The sequence below is a fragment of the Aotus nancymaae genome, unplaced genomic scaffold (genome assembly GCF_030222135.1).
Source record: "Aotus nancymaae isolate 86718 unplaced genomic scaffold, 86718_ANA_hifiasm-v0.15.2.pri h1tg000018l, whole genome shotgun sequence".
Lineage (NCBI taxonomy): Eukaryota > Metazoa > Chordata > Mammalia > Primates > Aotidae > Aotus > Aotus nancymaae.
In genome coordinates this window covers 21779977-21799593 of record NW_026988430.1, presented here as the reverse complement: position 1 = coordinate 21799593, position 19617 = coordinate 21779977, and the positions used below count along the sequence as shown (strand labels likewise).

Below are 19617 nucleotides of genomic sequence, written 5' to 3'. Positions count from 1 at the left end.
GAGGTAATTTTTGAAAGACTCAAATTGGGCAGATCCAGGTCAGACTATTGTGCAACTTGAGTGTAGTAAGCTTAAGAAATACAAACTTTATCTCATGCACAAAGGAAGCAATAGATTTTTAAGCAGATAAAAGGATGTAATAAAAGCAGTATTTGGAAAACTGACCTGTCATTGATATGCACAATGTCTTAGAGGGAAGAGACCTAGTTAAGAGATTACCAAATAAGAAGTAGGATAGGAGGAGCAGTAAACATAATGCCTATTAATTTGGATCTTAAAGAAATAGAAAGCTGAGATGAATTGTGCAGTCAGACCTGAAGACAGGAATAACAATTGACTATGCCAAGTTATTCACTTTTTGTCTTATGCTGTTAACAATTGCATGTCTCTAAAAAGAACCAGGCAAATAAACACAAATGCCATATCTGAAGTTCACTTTTCAAAAGTTCACAAGGCATAATTTGCATAGTGTGTATATTCTCCCAACATAAGTTCTTCAAAACATAGTTTTAAATAATTCTTTTTGAATATTTCATAAATGCAAAGAGAAACCCTGCTATAATCCCACTTCAGTCACTATGTTCCTTAAAACTGCTTATTTTGGAAACTGAGTGGGTCGAAAACTGTTTTTAATACACCTTAGAATATGTTTTCAGTACTCTAGTATGTTTACAGAAACTTATTTACATAAATTAAAGTGAAAAAACACATTAAAACATCTAAAAGCTTTTATATTCAACATTTATATCCCCATGAGTAGGAAAAAAGTTCTAAATTTTACACATATACTCACGGTTTCCCTTATTTGTGCATCTAGAAGATAGTTGTAGGGACAAAATATGATATCAGCATCTTGTATTAGTTCTCGGGCTGTGTAATATGGACAGGCCCTTAGTTTCTTCCCTAAGCTGACAAGTTCTTCTATATCCCAGGCTTTGCACATCCCTTGGAAAGTCTGTAATGTGTGCTGATCACTAATTTTATGAACTCCATGATAAAAATAGCAGGATTTTCCCTAGAAACAAATATGCATAACGAAAATATGAACCAATACTGGAATCCAATGAATACAGTAAGTCTATCTCAGAATCTGAGGAACATCATTAAAGCCACAGGCTTAGATTTTACTGACTATGCCACCACGCCCAACTAATTTTTTGTCTTTTTTGGAAACAGATAATACTATAGCTATAATCACAACCAAGTCTGGTTGACTCAGACTTAGATAGAACTCCAAATCAGAAAAGCTCCAAATACCCTAAATTAACTTGAAAAATGTATTTTTTAAATATGTTCGTTATGGCTTTTTTCTGATTAAACTGATGTTAGGCATGAAATATTTCTGGAAGGAGTCACAAAACAATGGTATCACTAGTTGCTTCCAAGGATGGGAATTAAGTGACAAGGCACAGGAGTGGGAGATTTTTCTCTGTAGACCCTTTTGTACCTTTTCAATTTTGAGTCATGTGACAGTATTTCTTATTCAAATATAAATAAGAAGGAAGGAAGGTAAGTAGGTAGGTTGGAATGCCCTCAGGGAAAATAAAGAAAGAGTATTCACTACAAAAAAATTCAGGAATACCAAAAAAAGTCTGAATTATTCATAATTCCATTACACAAAGAATGCACTAGAAACATTTTGGTGTATTTCATTTCATATTTCTTCTATACATGTATACATAAGGATATCTCTACAATGAGACCCAATATTAAAATAACAAGAACAAGGTAGGCACGATTACAGGTGTGAGCACTTTGGAAAGCTGAGGCAAGAGGATTGTTTTAGGCCAGCAGTTTGATACCAGCTTGGGCAATGTAGCAAGACCCTGTCTCTACAAAAAATAAAAAATTTGCTGGGATTGGTGGCGCACATCTGTTGTTCTAGCTACTCAGGAGGCTGAGGCAGAAGGATCACTTCAGCCTAGGAGTTTGAGGATACACTGAGCTATGATCACATCACTGCACTCCAGCCTGGGTGACAAAACAAAGCCCTATCTCTAAATAGTAATAATAAAAAGAACAAAGAAAATGTTCCCCAGACATTGAGGATTATTAACAATCTAGCCACAACAAATAAAACTTTTTATAAAACTGTATTCACTTTGTTTTCCTCTGCCTAGTGTATTAAAAATCACACCAGGAAAATCTGACATTACTAAGCATCTTTTCATTGCTGTTCATATATGTACATTGAATTAATGCACCATAGCTGATAAACCAGTTTTCTTATTACTGGGCTTATAGACTGTTACCAATTTCCACTTTATACATAAGGCTGCAGTGAGCATTGTTATGCTGGTTTCTAAATATTTTTTTAGTATATATTTTTAGAAATGCCATTATGGGATCAGATGCTACAAAGTATTTTTAAGTTTCTTGAAAGCATATAGTGAAATTATCCTCCAGAAAGTATATACTGTTTTGCATTACCCTTTTCCCTCATCCTTATTAACACTAACAGTATCTTTTCTTATCTCTATTTTAAAAGTAAAAATAGAATCTTGTTTTGATTTATATTCTTTATGGTTTCTAGCAAAGTTTAACATAATGTTGTATACACAGTCTAACAAGGTTCAACAGTAATTTGTGTTTCTTCTTTTATGTTATCTACTGATGTCCTTTGTCATTCTATTACTCTTCTTTTTTTTTTTTTTTTGAGATGGGAGTCTCACTCTGTCATCCCAGGCTGGAGTACAGTGGTGTGATCCAATCTCAGTTCACTACAACCTCTACCTCCCAGGTTCAAGCAATTCTTGTGTCTCAGGCCCCAAGTAGCTGGAACCACAAGTGCATCACCACACACAGCTCATTTTTTGTAGAGACAGGGTTTCGTCAGGTGGTCCAGGCTGGTCTTGAAATCCTGAGCTCAAGTGATTCACCCATCTCAGCCTCCCAAAGTGCTAGGATTACAGGCATCAGCCACTGCATTCCACCCCATTCTATTACTGGAAATAAAAAATTTCATTACAGGCTGGGCACAGTGGCTCATGCCTATAATCCCAACATTTTGAGAAGCCAAGGCCAGAGAACTGCTTGAGCCCAGGAGTTCAAGACTAGCTAGGCAACATAGGAAGACTCCATCTCTATTAAAAAAAAAAAAAGAAAAAGAAAAAAATTAGACCACAGTGAGCAGTGATCATGCCACTGCACTCCAGCCTGCGCAACAGAGTGCAACCCTGTCTCAAAAAAAAGTTCATTACGTTCATTAATAAAAAAAATAAAATGTTTGATAAAACCCAGCCCTAACAAGAGTGTCTCATACACTATTAAAAATATACAAAATTAGAAAAGTATACATTTTTTAGTAGAAGTATAATATCTTAGTAGAAGTACATAGGCAATTTGTCAAAAAAACTAGCAAAATTTAAAATTTTACCATTAATGTGAATAGATGTACACTATACTGTTAAATAGCCAAGAAAATTGGAAATAAACCAAATGTCTACCCATAGGAGACATGTTAAATAAATATGGTAAATTAATACAAAAACTTTAGCCCTTAAAAATAAAAATGATTCAGATTTGTCTATGTGCTGATTAGGCTCTCTATGTTAAGCAAGAAAAAAACATGTTGAAAAATGTGTATAGAATGATTAAATTCATGTAAATTGCTTTTTTAAAGAATATATACACATACATTATAACAAATTCATTTTTTAAATGTTCTGGTAGAAAACACACAAAATTTTACGGTAGTTTCCTTGAAGGGTTAAAGAGATGGGAGGAGCTGGAAAAAGAGAGCTTCTCTTCATTTTCTAACCACGTAGATGCACTACTTTTCTTTTTCAATTGTCATTTGGAGCTAAGTGATAGAATAATGGGCTACTTTTATTTTCATTAATTCTACATATTTATTTAAAAAAAGATTTTGAAATAAAAATATTTATTTTCCCTAGTTTGCTGTCCTTAACAAAAAACAACTATATAAAATATATAAATTATATTAGGGATGAAAGACTTTGAGGTAACTATATATATATACACATACACTTTTTTTTGTAGTTTTTATAGTTTCTAGCAAGGTTTAATATAATATTGCGTGACTAACAAGGTTCAAGAGTAATTTGAATTTATTCTTTTATGTTGTCTACTAATGTCCTTTGTCACTGTACTAATGGAAATAAAAAATTTCATTACAGGCTGAGCACAATGGTTCATGTCTATAATCTTAACACTTTAAGAGGCCAAGGCGGGATGAAATATACTCTATTTCTGTCTTTATAAAATCTTTATATTTATATGTATTTTTATCTTTATATGTATTTTTATCTATGAACTATCCAAAAGGAGAAATCTATGTTTTCAAAACATACATACATCAGTACATACACAAATGCATCTAGATATTGCTAGAAACAAAGTCAACCATAAAAGATTCATAACCTATAAAAAAATGTCAGCAAGTCAAACGACAAGACATAAATAGCTGAGGACCAGTTATCTTAAAGCTTTGTATTCAGCCATGTTAAAGGATGCACCTGTTGGTCCTCCAAAGTATTAAAAATAAAAATTAGGGCCGGGCACAGTGGCTTACGCCTGTAATCTCAGCACTTTGGGAGGCCAAGGCAGGCAGATCATGAGGTCAAGAGATCAAGGCCATCCTGGCCAATTTGGTGAAACCCCATCTCCACTAAAAATACAAAATAATTAGCTGGGCATGGTGGCACGTGCCTTGTAGTCCCAGCTACTTGGGAGGCTGAGGCAGGAGAATCTCCTGAACCCAGGAAGCGGAGGTTGCAGTGAGCTGAGATTGCACCACTGCACTCCAGCTTGGTAACAGAGTGACATTGTGTCTCAAATAAATAAATAAATAAATAAGGAGGAAAGGGCTCATCTAACTATATTTGTTTAGGTCATTTTATACATTATCACTTACTTTCTCTAACCTCTTCTGTTCTTATTCTTCATACTGTGTCAACTTCTCCCTACCTCAATGCCATCTTTGGATTCTGTTTCTAGTGTACTCAAAATAGCAGTAGATGGAGAATCAGAGAATTTGGGTTCTCGTTCCTCCTTCCTAATTACTTGTCTGACTGGGCAAACCTCAGGGCCCATTTTGCTCATGTGACTAAGCATCAAGAGAATATTTGACCCAGAAGGCTTGTAAGATTTCTTCTGACTCACTGACTATATCATCTCTAAAATTCCTTCCAGCTCTAAAATTCTGTGATTCAGGTAAAGATGTGTCAATCATCTTTCATACTCAGTTTGATACAGACTGAGTTTAATAATAAGACATTCACCATTTCTTCATTCCAAGCTTCTTTCATAGAATTCTAAAAGCTTATCTTTATAAAAAATTATCACTATATACATTTAGAATCTATGACTATGAGCTATTAAGTCTCATTTTAAGCAAAAAGATATATATCTAAAATAGTATTTCAGAATTGTCATCCCTGACGCTAGTTAAAATTATTTTTTCTTAACTGAAACAAAAAATAACTTTTAACAGCTAAGTGCATACGTTTCCAGTATAAGGGCACTTCAGTAAAAGAAACAATGAACAAGAAACACATGTGCCTTGGATCAAGCCAAAAAATCAGAAAGTTTACACTTTAAGGGCAGTTAGAATGACACCCCTGTGCAGGCTGATAGCAAAACCAGAAAAACTCATCCATTTTAGCAGTGTAACACAACCCTGAGGAAGTCTGTCAATTGAAGTGTTATCACACTTTAAACACTTTGATTCAAACTGTCAGTTATCTATTTATCATTTCACTTTGGTAATTCAGTCGTAGTAAACACAGACACCTATGGAGAGTTTGTAATTGGCCCTCATTACAATACCAAATTACTAAGAGGGTTGAGAACAAGAAAAAGGATGTCCATGTATGCCCATGAGGTAAGCATTCTGAGGCAGAATTAGGTCAAGGCAAACCACAGATACCTCAATTATTCATATTGCTAATATTCAAAAATAAAGTACCTGTTCACTTTAAGACAAACTAAAGGCAATGAAAAATTCTGAACATGAAGTCTATTTAACTACTTTTTATTTTTACATGATTCAAACTTACAAGTAAAGATCAATAAAGACATAACCAGCGCTGCAGTTTTCTAGGTTACACAAAATAAAACTATCTGCCTTCAATACACAATCTTACACTTTTTCATCACTTTTACCAACGTATTTTACCAATGTATGTTTTTTGTTGTTTGTTTCTGAGACAGAGTCATGCTCTGTCGCCCAGGCTAGAGTGCAGTGGTGTGATCTCAGCTCACTGAGACCTCCACCTCCTGAGCTCCTGAGTTCAAGCGATTCTCATGCCTCAGCCTCCCAAGCAGCTGGGATTACAAGCACGCGCCACCACATCTGGCTAATTTTCTGTATTTTTAGTAGAGATGGGTTTCACCATGTTGGCCAGGCTGGTTTCAAACTCCTGACTTCAAGTGATCTGCCCACCTTGGCCTCCCAAAGTGCTGGGATTACAAGGGTCAGCCATCATGCCCAGCCAATGTATTTTTTACAAATACATAATAATTTTCCCAATAATAAGTAAAAAAAAAAAGATAAAAATACAGTGACAATGCCAGCAAGTCTTCTTGCACAGGCTATACTGCCCAAAAATAAATTTCAAACATTTGAGGAATTCAGCAGATCACTTAGTCACTATGGAAAGCAGTCTACTTATGCATGAAAAGTATGATGTTTTACCATGAAGAGCTTTATTTTATTATTTTTGAACACTTAATACTTTCATCTCTCCTTGAAGAGAAGTTTTTTAATATACAGAGTAAAGGGATTTCACAATTCCTCAGTTAGTTAGAAAGAACTCTTTGGAAATAAATATGACTGTAGAATTTCAACAATGGCTTTGATTCAATAATTCTGTATTCTCTCCTGGCTCTGAACCAATCACTCAAGTTTTGCCACTGGACCACCTTACTACTTATACTTTATAATCTCACTTGAGTATCTATTAAAATATCTTTTGACTATTCCTAAAGTTTAAATAAATTTTCATCCAGTAAAAACGAGTATTAAGGAAGAAAAGCATAAAACAAAATAACTCACATTAACATTATATGGTAAGGGGTGATACATCAATAAAATGAAATGCTAGGGGCAATAGCTCACAGTTTTTTGTGTAGAAACAACTCTGATAAGATACTAGTGAAAGACAAAACAACTTTCAAAACATATTAAAATATCATTGGTCACTTCATAGTTATCAATTTATGGTTCACTGATTTTTGGGTATAATTTCATACTTGCAACTTGAGTTTTAAAGTAAACTAATTATCACACCAGAACACAGGCTCCCAAACTAATACTGCCAAAAAAAATTATATGAAAGTCATATAAGTCTTCAGTAAGAAAGCCTTCATTTCCATCAAGCTCAAATTCCTATTAATCTTATTTCCCTAGAAAATTTTAAAACCACTAATAGCATCTTTTTAAAGTTAATAATTCAGTATAACTTTTGAAAGAGGAGTTTGTATTAATCAGAATTAGGAGATGGGATAATCATTATCTATCTCATTCAATTAAAAAATTCAAGATTTGCTCGAACTGAGAGCCTAACTAAGCTATCTGCTTTTGAAGTTTTTAAGTGTGTAAAGTATATTAATTAGATCTAATTAGACTAAATCATTTAAACACTTCTGTTTCTCATAGGACATCATCCACATTTAATTATTTTTGGTAGCAGGATTTAAAAGAAGAAACCGAGATATCTGACTACAATGGAAATTAATTTCAAGGAATTAAATATCCCCAAGCTTTAAAACCAAATCCCATTCTTTAAAAGTTGACTAAAGATTTTCTAACGGTAAAATTATTTTTTAAAAGATATCAATACTAGCAGTTAACTTGATTTTCCAAAGTTGATTATTACTAGAAATGTACATATAAAACATATATTGAGTAATTCAAATATTTTCAGCCTTATTTCTCTAAAACAAAATAACTTTACTCACATTTTTCCCATCCAGCAATTCCATGCACTTTTCATTTCTGTTGAAGTTACCAACTACTTCAGGATGGACACAAGTATGATCCCTGCTGGAAAGAATAGTCATTGGGACCCCTGAATATGCCGTCCTCCGGAGCTCTCTAGTAATCTGAGCAATCTGCTTGTGTGTGCGCGTCCCAAAATATATTTTGGGTATCTTGGATTTCCCCGTATGATCTTTCTTAATGGTATTCAACGACTCTTGACTGTTTCCTTGTTTAGTAGAACAACAGCACCGCGAACAGTGGCCAGGGGGCTGTAAGAAAAGAAATGATAACTAATATCTAAACTACCATAAAAAATATTATCAAACCTCACATGGAATGAGAACCTGTAAGTAATGAATAACAATAATCAAATAAAGAGAAATTATAAGATATTACAGTATCTAAAACTTGCCATTAAAGAAAAAACTACAAATTCAATTTAAAATCGGTCCTCATTATTTAAGTTATAAATGATGTTCCCACATTTGCATTCTTTCTAACATACCACTCTAATTCTCCAATTCCAAATGTTTTGAGTACATTTTAACTCTCCTCTTTCATAAATTATAAAAATGATAAAAGAAAGAAAAATTTTAATTTTTGCTTAGGCTTTATATGAACTTGTGATATTATAGTTTAGAGTTAATAGTTTTGTTCACAGCATAGTTCAAATATTCCTTAATATACCAATGCTTTTGAAAGCTTTTAAATATAGTTTACAAAAGAATAGAATTATCAAGTTGAATCTAAAGTATCACTTAACTTCAAGAAGAGAAAATTCTTCTTCAGCAAAGGTACCAAAATGAATGCAAAACATTAATATTTAATAATGAAAGCAGGTTGCTTGTGTGGAACAAGTATATCTGAAATTCAATTACCTGTCATGGAATGCAAACCTATCAGTAAAATTATCATCCAGGATAGTTTTTCCTGGACAATTTTACTCGTAACTCAGTTTGATAATTTAAATAGTTATATAAATGTCTCTTTAAACAAACCATATGGAACATCAGGAATATAGTCTACTTAATTTACCTGATTTTTCTTTTCTGTTTCCAAATTCTCAAATACTAAAAAAAAAAAGTTTAATGCTATATATCAGAACTCACAGGTTCTTAATAACTACTCCCTTCTAAGTCTCAATTATTACACCAAATGACACAGAACAAAGTCTCCTTTTAGAGAAATAGTGTAAAATGGTTAATTTATAGAAGTGGTCACTGATGGGGAGGGAAAAAAGGTAAACAGCATCTTAACTTAAAAGACTATGTGCTACATGTATAACTATGTAACAAACCAGCACCTTCTGTATATGTACTCCACAACTTAAAATATAACAATTAAAAAAAAAGACTTTGTGCTAAAGAGTTTTAATTTAGTAGAAAACACTCTACTTGACTTTTTTTCTTTTTAATTATTGTAATCAGTAAGATTAGCCTTCATAAACAAATGCTAAGTCATAGCATGTTACACCACAGTACTGGGGATCAAGCTGTCTTTTAACCTCAACTCAGTGGAAAAGCAAGTTCAAATTACTCCCAGTCTCACTCAACCTTGTCCACCATTAAATATTACAATACATGATAGAATGGATGTAAATGTGACCCTTCTGGAGCTGTCACTCACTGGGATAAAAGGTTCACTGATGTGCCAAATAAACAGTCAGTCAAAGCAGATAAAGTTACAGCCGTGCTGGAATTGTTACATTCTCCTCTCAGGTTGCCAGTAACAGCAGATTTCATTACAGAGTGCTGCCACATTAAATAGCCAGTTCCAAATATCCTGCCTTCTATATTGAATAATTACTTATTCACTAAAAGGATAAAAAGAAGAGTTATGAATGGGGCTCTTGTCAACAGGGAGGCAGGAAACAGCTGACGTGGTTTATGTTACATATGTTGCAATATCCAACAATTTATGGTCACACAGAAAATGGAATGCAAATTATATCATGATATTCCTGACTCAATTCTTTTTTGGCTTTTGCAATGATCACATTAATCAATTAACATACAAAAAGAATTAAGGTAACTCTAGTAGAATTAATTTACTTTTTCATACCATCAGTCTTTTCACTCAATTATACTATTTCTCTTCCTTATGATATAGTTAAATGCATGTGAATACTAGAATGCCATGGCCCAATGCAGGGTTGGGCCGTAGTATTTACAGATACAGAATATAATGTACATAGGTAAGTTATATCTAAGCATAAAAGTAATCTAATAAAGTAGCTTTTCTCAAGGATGGGAAAACTTTTTGATGTTACACTTTTCAACATTAATTCCACTTAAAGTTACCATCTACTCCTTTTAATTCTACCTTTTCTCTTGGCCAAAAAAATTCAAACAATACAGAAATATTTTTTAAAAATCAACTATCCTGGCCAGGCATGGTGGCTCACACCTGTAATCCTAGCACTTTGGGAGGCCAAGGCAGGTGGATCACGAGGTCAGGAGATCAAGACCATCCCAGCCAACACGGTGAAACCCCGTCTGTACTAAATACAAGAAATTAGCTGGGCATGGTGGTTCGTGCCTCTAGTCCCAGCTACGTGGGAGGCTGAGGCAGCAGAATCACTTGAACCTGGGAGGCAGAGATTACAGCGAGCCGAGATTGTGCCACTGCACTCCAGCCTGGCTGACAGAGCGAGAGTCCGTCTCAAAAAAAAAAAAAAAAAATTCAACTGTTCCATCATAAAGAATTTAGTGTATAACTTACTGACCTTCATATATACATATCTTTTATATCTTTTTTCAGATAAAAAGGGATGCTATTATACAGTTTTACAACTACTTTGTTTTCAAAGTTATTTATTTTTATTTTTTGTATTTAGCCTCGTGAAACACAAGGCCTCAAAAAAATTGGATAAAGACTCATAACTGTTCCTCCCCACGGAAATCTTTAGTAAAAGGCAAAAGATTTATATGATCTGAAGAGAAACCAGAGTACGAAGTTTTTAATTTTAAAAGGGATAAGTTTGGCAAGAATAATTTAATTTTACTGATCTTAAAATGTTATCCTAGTACCAGTACTAACAAAAGCAAAAGATCAAGAACTAGTTTCAGAAAACTTTTCTTACTAGAGTTCACTTTATTTAGGACCTTAAATCTGTTTTTTACTCCATACTTCAGAATATTATAAACCACAGCTAACTTTATATTAAACACGTTTTTGTTTTTAAGTTGTAAAGTGACATGAACAAATTATAACATCTACAAACTTGAGTAGACTACTTAAGAAGATGGTTTTCAATGGGTACTTAGGCAAGTAGGGTATAAGGTGGGAATTAAGAAAGTAAGTTAATTCTTTTTCCTTTGCATTACAAAACAGGAATTATTTCTTCAGAAACTATCTTCTATTAAAATGTCCATTTAAAAGATTTGGTATAGGCCAGGCACAATGGCTCACATCTGTAATCCCAGCACTTTGGAAGGCCAAGGCAGGTGGATTGCTTGGGGTCAGGAGTTCAAGACTAGCCTGGCCAAAATGGTGAAACCCCGTCTCTACTAAACATACAAAAATTAGCAGGGCATGGTGGCATGCTCCTGTAGTCCCAGCTACTCCGGAGGCTGAGGCAGGAGAATTGCTTGAACCCAGGAGGCAGAGGTTACAGTGAGCCAAGATCACACCACTGCACTTCAGCCTGGGTGACAGAGCAAAATTCCATCTCAAAAATAAATAAATAATAAAATATAAGATTTGGTACAATCATATGTGAAGACAGAAAAACTGATTATAGTAATATAACGGAAGCTTCAAAAAGTCATTTATTTTGTAACAAAAGTTATAAAATAAAAATAAAAAGTTATAAAAACTTGTACCAAAATCAGCAACTTTCAATGTTCTAAGAAAACTAGAGGAAGGGTCCTGATGCCAGCAATGTCAGGAGGTCAGAATATCCCCGAATCGAATCACCAGGCTAACACGTCATGGGCTCTCTCTGAAACCCTTTGACGCAGGGGTCTTAAAACAATTAGATGAATAAAATTTTTAAATTTCATATCTCTTATTTTTTCTGCTAACAAATAATCATGCTTATCTTTCACAAAGACTTTTTTCTTTTTCCTTTGCTGTTTAAATTGACAGCAATTTCCTTTTCTCCAGGGAACTAGAGAATAAATTTTAAAATATTCACTCTCATCCAATATATCTGAAAATCAATACATAAAACATATAGGCTTCCCAAAATTTGTAAATTCTTTAAGACCTCTAAGAGGCTACACAGTGCCAGAACCAAACACTTTAAGAAATGGCTTCTTCTCCAAGGTAGAAACTGTTCAGAGTCCTTTGACTTCAAGAAAAGGCAGGAAAACCCATCCCAAGTAACTGTAAAAATATACTATCATTTAAAGAAAAACACAAGAGATACATGTGGATGTGACAGCTATAAGATTTCCATATGTAGCAGTCAATTGTTTAAAAATACATTTCAAATCTACAATTATGAAAATTGTTCTTAGAACATCAGCAACCAAGGATTTTCAGAAAATTTTTCTTGTGTTTAACACCTTCTATTCCCTTTCTTGTTATATTATATAGAGACATATCTAAATTCTTTCAAAGAACGAAGGATTCGAAGATTTGATCCTGAAAGAAAGGCAAATTGCTGAGTCCTTGCCACTACTCCTTTCACAAGCTATAATTATAAGTTCAAATGGCAACATACCACAATGTCAACTTAAAGTTTTGTAATAATTTTTCTCCAAACTTTCCCTACCACCCCCCCCACACACACACAAATATACTAAGCCTGAATACCTGAAAATACCTGAAAAATGAGCATGATTAAATATTTTCAGAAATGGAAAATGATAAATAGTTAGAAACTAATTCTATTGCCAAAGAAGAAGCTCCTGTCCTAACTGTGAATCAGAAGAGCTTCTCAAAGGAGACTACAAATTGAATTCTAAAAGCAGGCATGAGTATGAAAACTAAGTACATAAAGAAGTAGAGAGAAAAAGAGACTGAAGAGAAACCTGTTTGAATAAAATAAAAGGAAAACTAGGTCAATGAAACAGTAACTTGTATTTTTCCATAACTTTCCACATGTGCATGTATTATCTTTCCAATCACACTGTAAATCCCTTGAAGACAGAAATTATGTCTTACATTTCTTTATATAGCTCATTCATTGAGTGGTGTTTTGCACATAACTGTAACTTAACTTTTTTTAAATTGCTGAACTATGACTAAATGTCCCTGAACCAACTACTGTACCCATGCATTACAATTAAATCTGACAGATGCTTAAATGATGTCCTAATTTGAAGTGCTACACATATCAAAAAGTTACTTCAAAATCCAGATTCGATTTTAAACGAGAAAGTACAGGACAATGATTATTTTTCAAGGTCAAAAAGAAAAATCATTTTATGCTAGTATTTTAGTCGTGACATATATCCCAATATTTTCATTATTAATAGTAACTGCCATTTTTTAAGGCTGTCCGTGTGCTAACCATATTTTATGTCATATCCCATTTCATTCATTCATTGACTCAAGAGACATTAGAATCCCTGATATACCAAGCCACGAAGAAGACAATGATAAGGATTACCTCATCTTATTGACAAAGAGAGCTTCTTTTTTTTTTTTTTTTTTGTAGAGGAGTTTCGCCCAGCTGGAGTGCAGTGGTGCAATCTCGGCTCACTGCAACCTCCACCTCCCAGGTTCAAGTAATTCTGCCTCAGCCTCCCAAGTAGCTGGGATTACAGGCACCCACCACCACGCCTGGTTAATTTTTGTATTTTTAGTAGAGGTAGGGTTTTGCCATGTTGGCCAGGCTGGTCTCAAACTGCTAACCTCAGGTGATCCACCCGCCTCAGCCTCCCAAAGTGCTGGGATTACAGATGTGAGCCACCATACTTGGCCAAGAGCTTCATTCTTAAATTGTTCTACAAAGCGTAGTTCTTAAAGTTTATCAAACCATTTTCACTCATAAACTAAGGAATTGTTTAAAGTTAGTTCTATTATTTTATGAATGCAATTACAAAATATTCCTAAGTATAAACTTCAAGTTTCATTTTATAAAAATTGTTTTAACTTATTAGTTGACATTTAAATCACATATTTTATAACAAGATCCATGTTATGTCTCCCAAGGGAAAAATAAACAGAAACTTTCAATTAATAGACTCATTAGAGCAAGAGTTAGCAAAAGGGCCAGACAGTAAACATTTTAAGCTTCGAAAGCTATACAGTCTCTTCGTCCATAGGAAAATATCTCTTATGATCCAAATGTAGAGAAGGATTTCTCAAAACAATAAACCAAAGCACAGATGACTGAAAACGTAGCTTCATTAACATGTTAAACTTCTATTTAAAAAGACATCTTCCTTACAGAAAGAAAGAAAAATAGGTTAAAAGGGGGCACAGGCTGACATGCATACAACCAAGTGAGGATCAGTATCTATAACAATTAAAGAATTCCAATAAATCTATTTTTAAAAGACAAACCCTACAGAAAACAGGAACAGGCATATCACAGAAGCAAAAAGCTGAAAGGCTAATAAATTTCTGAAAAGATGTGCCATCTAATGTAAAACTTCACTACTAATCAGGAAAATGATAATTAAAACCGTAATTAGATTCCATTTTCTATCCACCAGATTGGGTGATGGAGAGGCTATGAAGAAACTCTTATTCACTGCTCATCTAAGTATAAATTGGCACATTTGGAGAGCAAATTGGTGAAATCAAAGATACATGTACCCTTTGACCCAGCATGAAACCACTAGGTACACATGCTAGAGAAACTCTTGCACATTAAGACAGATACAAGAGGAATATTAATTGCTGCATTGTTTTAATAGTGAGAAAAACAAGTTCAAGCTACATGTATCAAAAGAATGGATAAGTAAATTTTGGGGCTTTTTCCAATCAATGGAATATTATAATGAAAAAATATGAATGACAGTTGTATGCATGAACAAACAATGTTGAACAGGCTGAGTATGGCTTAAACAAAATTTTTTTTTCCCCATAAAATTCTAAATAAGTTGATGATAGAAACAAAAATATAAAACTTCAGGTAGAGAGTGAGGAATCACTACTATGGAAGAGCTAACAATTGTCATGAAAAATATACCTGAAAAATGCTAGAAGTGCTGAAAACACACACACACACACACACACACACACACACACACACAGAGTAAATACACTCTATTCTGGTTTCTCCTCAGTTGTTTCATACTCAGCAGAATAGCTTTCATCTTAACCCTTCCTCCCCAAAAGTTTTCAACCTAATTTATTAGGAAATGGGTTCTCAAGTTAAGGTTCATGGGCTGTTACAGAAGGTTTGAGATCACCCAGAAACTACAAACACAATTTTCTGTGCATTTTTAGAAAGTGAATCCATAAGTTGCATCAGGTGCTCAAAGGAGATTGTGACTGATGTGGGTGAGGGCTTTATTCCAGAATTTATATCTGGTTTTATAATGAAAATCAAATGTAAACAACATTTTCTTTACAACCAAATTAGCCAGACGTAGTTATTCAGTAAAGGAATAAAAAATGGTCAAAAGAAGACAATTTCATAAAGATTCCTCCACTGCTTCTGAACTCATTTCTATTTTAATGTCTGTTAATTACTTAATACTAATACTAAATACTTAGTTCACTAATGTGCATTAGTACTAATACTAAAATACTTAGCTCACTAATGTATATTTCTAACTTCATTTTACAGATAAAAAAGGAAATTGAATAGAATTATTCAAGTTCCTACAAAATACACAACAAATCTGTGGAGAAGTTGAAATTCATAACCTTACATCTTATAGCAAAGCTTTAACAGGATTGTTTTCATCTACCACTTAAGCAAAAACGCAAAATACTGCCCTTTATTTCAAAAAGTCATCCACATGAAGAGCTAATGGTAAAAGGCCAATGAACAAAGAATTATACTACAATCTTTGAGACATAAAAAAGGGTTTGTTAATCTTTATCAACCATTTGCTGTTGTCAAAGCCATCTAAATAGGTACTGAATGCCCGCTGTGCAAAATCTCACATTAGCACACACTCTAGTAAGATAGCAAAAGTAACGTAACTATACCTTTTCAACTATTCTTTTTAAAAAATTCAAACAGTAGTAGTACTCTACTGCCACCATTTCATGATTATACTGCACAAAGCAGCTGTTTATCCACTCACAGCAACCAGCAGGTGAACCTGATTCAATATTTATCACAGGCTTTCACAGATCACTGCTAACCAAGCAAACGTTTTAATTAAGCTGGAACTTGCTTCAAAGAGCTCATTCAAGATGTCAATCAGCAGGTAAGGGATCAGATACAGTGTCAGGTGAGAGTGTGTAATACAAATCCACAACTTTCTTCATCCCATCGCTGTAAATTAGCCTGCTCTAAAGTTCAGACTCTGATTGTAACAGACTGCCAGTCTCCTGGAATGTGTAACTGAAGTCACTCAAATTCTATTGTGAAGGTTGTAAGCAATATGTTAAACTGCAATGGGCTAGCACATTAAGACAGATCCTTTTCGCGGTTGTTTTTTGATACCATAAGTGTTTGTTACCCTACTCGCCACTTACTGTTTACTTTCTTGCCTAGTGTAAATGGGAATTCCTTAACACAGTTGCTCCAGTTTCTGAAAGTCTGTATTTCAAGAGAACTAATCAATAAGAATACTCAGTTTAAGAACAAGTAGATCATAAAGATGACCAACCTGCTAAAAACTGAAAATTATCCTGGCATAATATAACTTTATATAGATGTGATTATAGCAATAAGTCTCAAAGCAGTGATCAGTCACACTGATCAACTTCATGAAAAATACCCAAGGTGTTTATAACAAAATAAAAAGGGAAAAAGAAGACTCAAAAGAGAAAAATGGGGAAGTGGGTGGACAGGAAGAAAATCTTTTCTTTAAATAAGAATGCCAGTTAAAAATTGTAAATAAAATGATAGAATTTTTTAAATCACCATTTGCAACTTTCATGTACTAACTGATTCAGGCAAATAACATAAATGGATGCTGAAATCGTTCAGTGAAAAGTTATTGGGGAACAGACTATTGACAAAGTCTCAAAATATCACCCCACGGATTATTCATTAATTACAACAGGAAAATGTACCTTTACAATGAAGAGACGTGGTGGTGACCACTTTAATCAAGTGGTGAAATTCAGCATCAATGGTATTGAGACTAATTGGCTTCATATGCCTCCTGATATAAGAAACATACTCATGTGCCTATCTTGAATAAAACTACATTATTATTAACTCAAGACATGAAGCAAAAAGAACCTGAGAATAGAGAAACTGTGATAAAAAGACATATATATATTATTTAGTTGGTGAAAATTAATCCAACTGTAATTTATGATGTGTACACTTGGTTACAGATTATATTTCAAAAAGGATTTTTTAAAAGCCCATCCCTTGAGACTGCAGATAATTTTTACTGTCTCCTTTATAGTACTTTTCAAATTTTCTTCAATTAACCTTTTAAAATGAGAAAACGCTATCCTGTCATTTTCCACATATCAACCAAAATGCTATAAACAAAACATATGAAATAGAGATTTCTGCTTCTCCTATGGGCTTTAAAAATTAAATTAGCTATTAGTAACATACAAGTCTCTAAAGCAGCACTACCCAATAGGATTTTCTGTGACGACAGGATATTTGTTATCTGCACTATTCAATATATTTGCCATTAGCTGCATGGGCACTCGAAATGTAATTAGTGCATCTAACTGAATTTTAATTTTAATTAATCAAAAAACATAAATACATGTGGCTTGTGGACAGAATACATTTAAAGTATTATCAGAAATACTAGATCCTAAAGTATTTGCAATGGTTATTGCAAATGCACGTATGTGTGAGAAATTCTCTTCATAAATTCAAGTTAGAGAGGAAAAAGTAAAAGTACACTGTAAAAATAGTGTGCTCAGAGGTAAAAATGGGTTCTGCAGGGTTGCAGCTCATGAAAACTGGGTCCACAATTTTTGTAGATTAGTAAACTACTTTTCTTAATCTTTTTTTGTTCTAATCTTTGTCTGAATTCCAATCAAAATCCTAGCAAGATTTTTTTTGTTTTGTTTTGGTAATCTAAAATGTTTCTAAATTTAATCTCAAAAATGAATTAGTAAGAATAACCAAAACTTTTTGGAAAAACAAAATGAGGCCAGGCGTGATGGCGCACACTTGTAATCTCAGCACTTTAGGAGGCCGAGGTGGGCATATCACTGGAGCTTGAGATTTCGAGACCAACCTGGGCAACATAGCAAGACCTCATCTCTAATAAGAAAAAAAAAAAAAAAAAGATAAGCAAGGAGGGTAAAGGAGGGTATATATTCCTACAGATGTAAGAATTTTAAATATATGATAAAGATGCTGTACTAGGCACCTCTCTGGACATGTGTTCACCCATTTACTCTGAAATCATCTATATCCCCTGCTGAAAGGCTGAACCTAATCTCCACATTAATAACACATGAGTATGCCCAAAGACACTCTCAGGCATAGCAAGATAAATTAGATTAGCTATCTAGGAATTTGTATTTGGGGCATTTAGACTCAGTTGATTAATAACAGAAAATAAGCCACATCATTTGGTAGATTTTAGGCTTCCACTTTGAGATGTCATGATAAGGTCATATGAAGGAGTATAAGTATCCAGAAAAACCAATCTACAAAAAATAATGAGAAAACTTTGCTGAAAAATGCTGGTATCACACCAGAGGCCCCAAAGAGAACAGAGAAGCTGCCTAAAAACTTTTCAGTTCCAATGAGGGCAATTATATCTCCTGCATGACCCTTCTGTTGGTGGGTTTCTATTTCTTAAAAAGTAGACCACTCCCTTAAAAATCCAATTTAAAAATGCGCCAAAAATTTGAATGGACATTTCTCAAAAGACATACCAATGGCAAACAGGCATATGGAAAGGTGCTCAACGTCACTGATCATCAGAAAAATGCAAATCCAAACTACAATGAGATATAATTTCATTCCAATTAAAATGGCTTTTATTAGCCGGGAGCGGCGGCTCACACCTGTAATCGCAGCACTTTGGGAGGCCAAGGCAGGCGGAACACCTGAGGTCAGGAGTTTGGTACCAGCCTGGCCAACTTGGCGAAATCATGTCTTTACTAAAAATACAAAACTTAGTCAGGTGTGGTGGTGCATGTCTGTAATCCCAGCTACTCAGGAGGCTGAGGCAGGAGAATCGCTTGAAACTGGGAGGCAGAGATTTCGTGAGCAACACAAAGGATAAAAGAGAAAATGGCTTTTATCCACTGCACTCCCGCCTGGGTGATGCGGGCGGGGGGAGATGGCTTTTATCCAAAACACAGGCAATAACAAATGCTGAGGAGGATGTGGAGAAAAGGGAACCCTAATACACCGTTGGGAATATAGATTAGTACAACCACTATAGAGAACAATTTGGAAATTCCTCAAAAAACTAAAAATAGAGTTACCATATGATCCAGAAATCCCCCTGCTAGGTATATATATATATGATTTTCTTTCTTTTAGAAAATATAGATATATAAATATCTATATTTATATATATAAATATCTATATCTATATTTATATATATAAATATCTATATCTATATTTATAGATAGATATATCTAAAAGAAAGAAAATCAGTATATCGAGGAAATATTTTCACTCTCATGTTTATTGCAGCACTAT

The 19617-nt window shown here is 34.0% G+C and overlaps 1 protein-coding gene and 1 non-coding gene across 5 annotated transcripts in view; both read right to left on the bottom strand.

Moving 5' to 3' along the window:
- The window catches only part of BRIP1 (BRCA1 interacting helicase 1), a 154336-nt gene that overhangs the window by 101328 nt on the left and 33391 nt on the right, over positions 1-19617 (bottom strand). For all 4 annotated transcript variants that reach the window (XM_012445557.2, XM_012445560.2, XM_012445559.2 and 1 more), the window contains exons 6-7: positions 7924-8214; positions 794-1015 (exon numbers count right to left, since the gene is read on the bottom strand). In XM_012445557.2, the coding sequence (XP_012300980.2) occupies positions 794-1015; positions 7924-8214 (513 nt within the window). The remainder of the gene's footprint in view (positions 1-793; positions 1016-7923; positions 8215-19617) is intronic.
- Positions 10780-10897, bottom strand: LOC135275813 (U5 spliceosomal RNA). Its single transcript, XR_010343384.1, has one exon. It is a non-coding gene; the product is annotated as a U5 spliceosomal RNA (small nuclear RNA).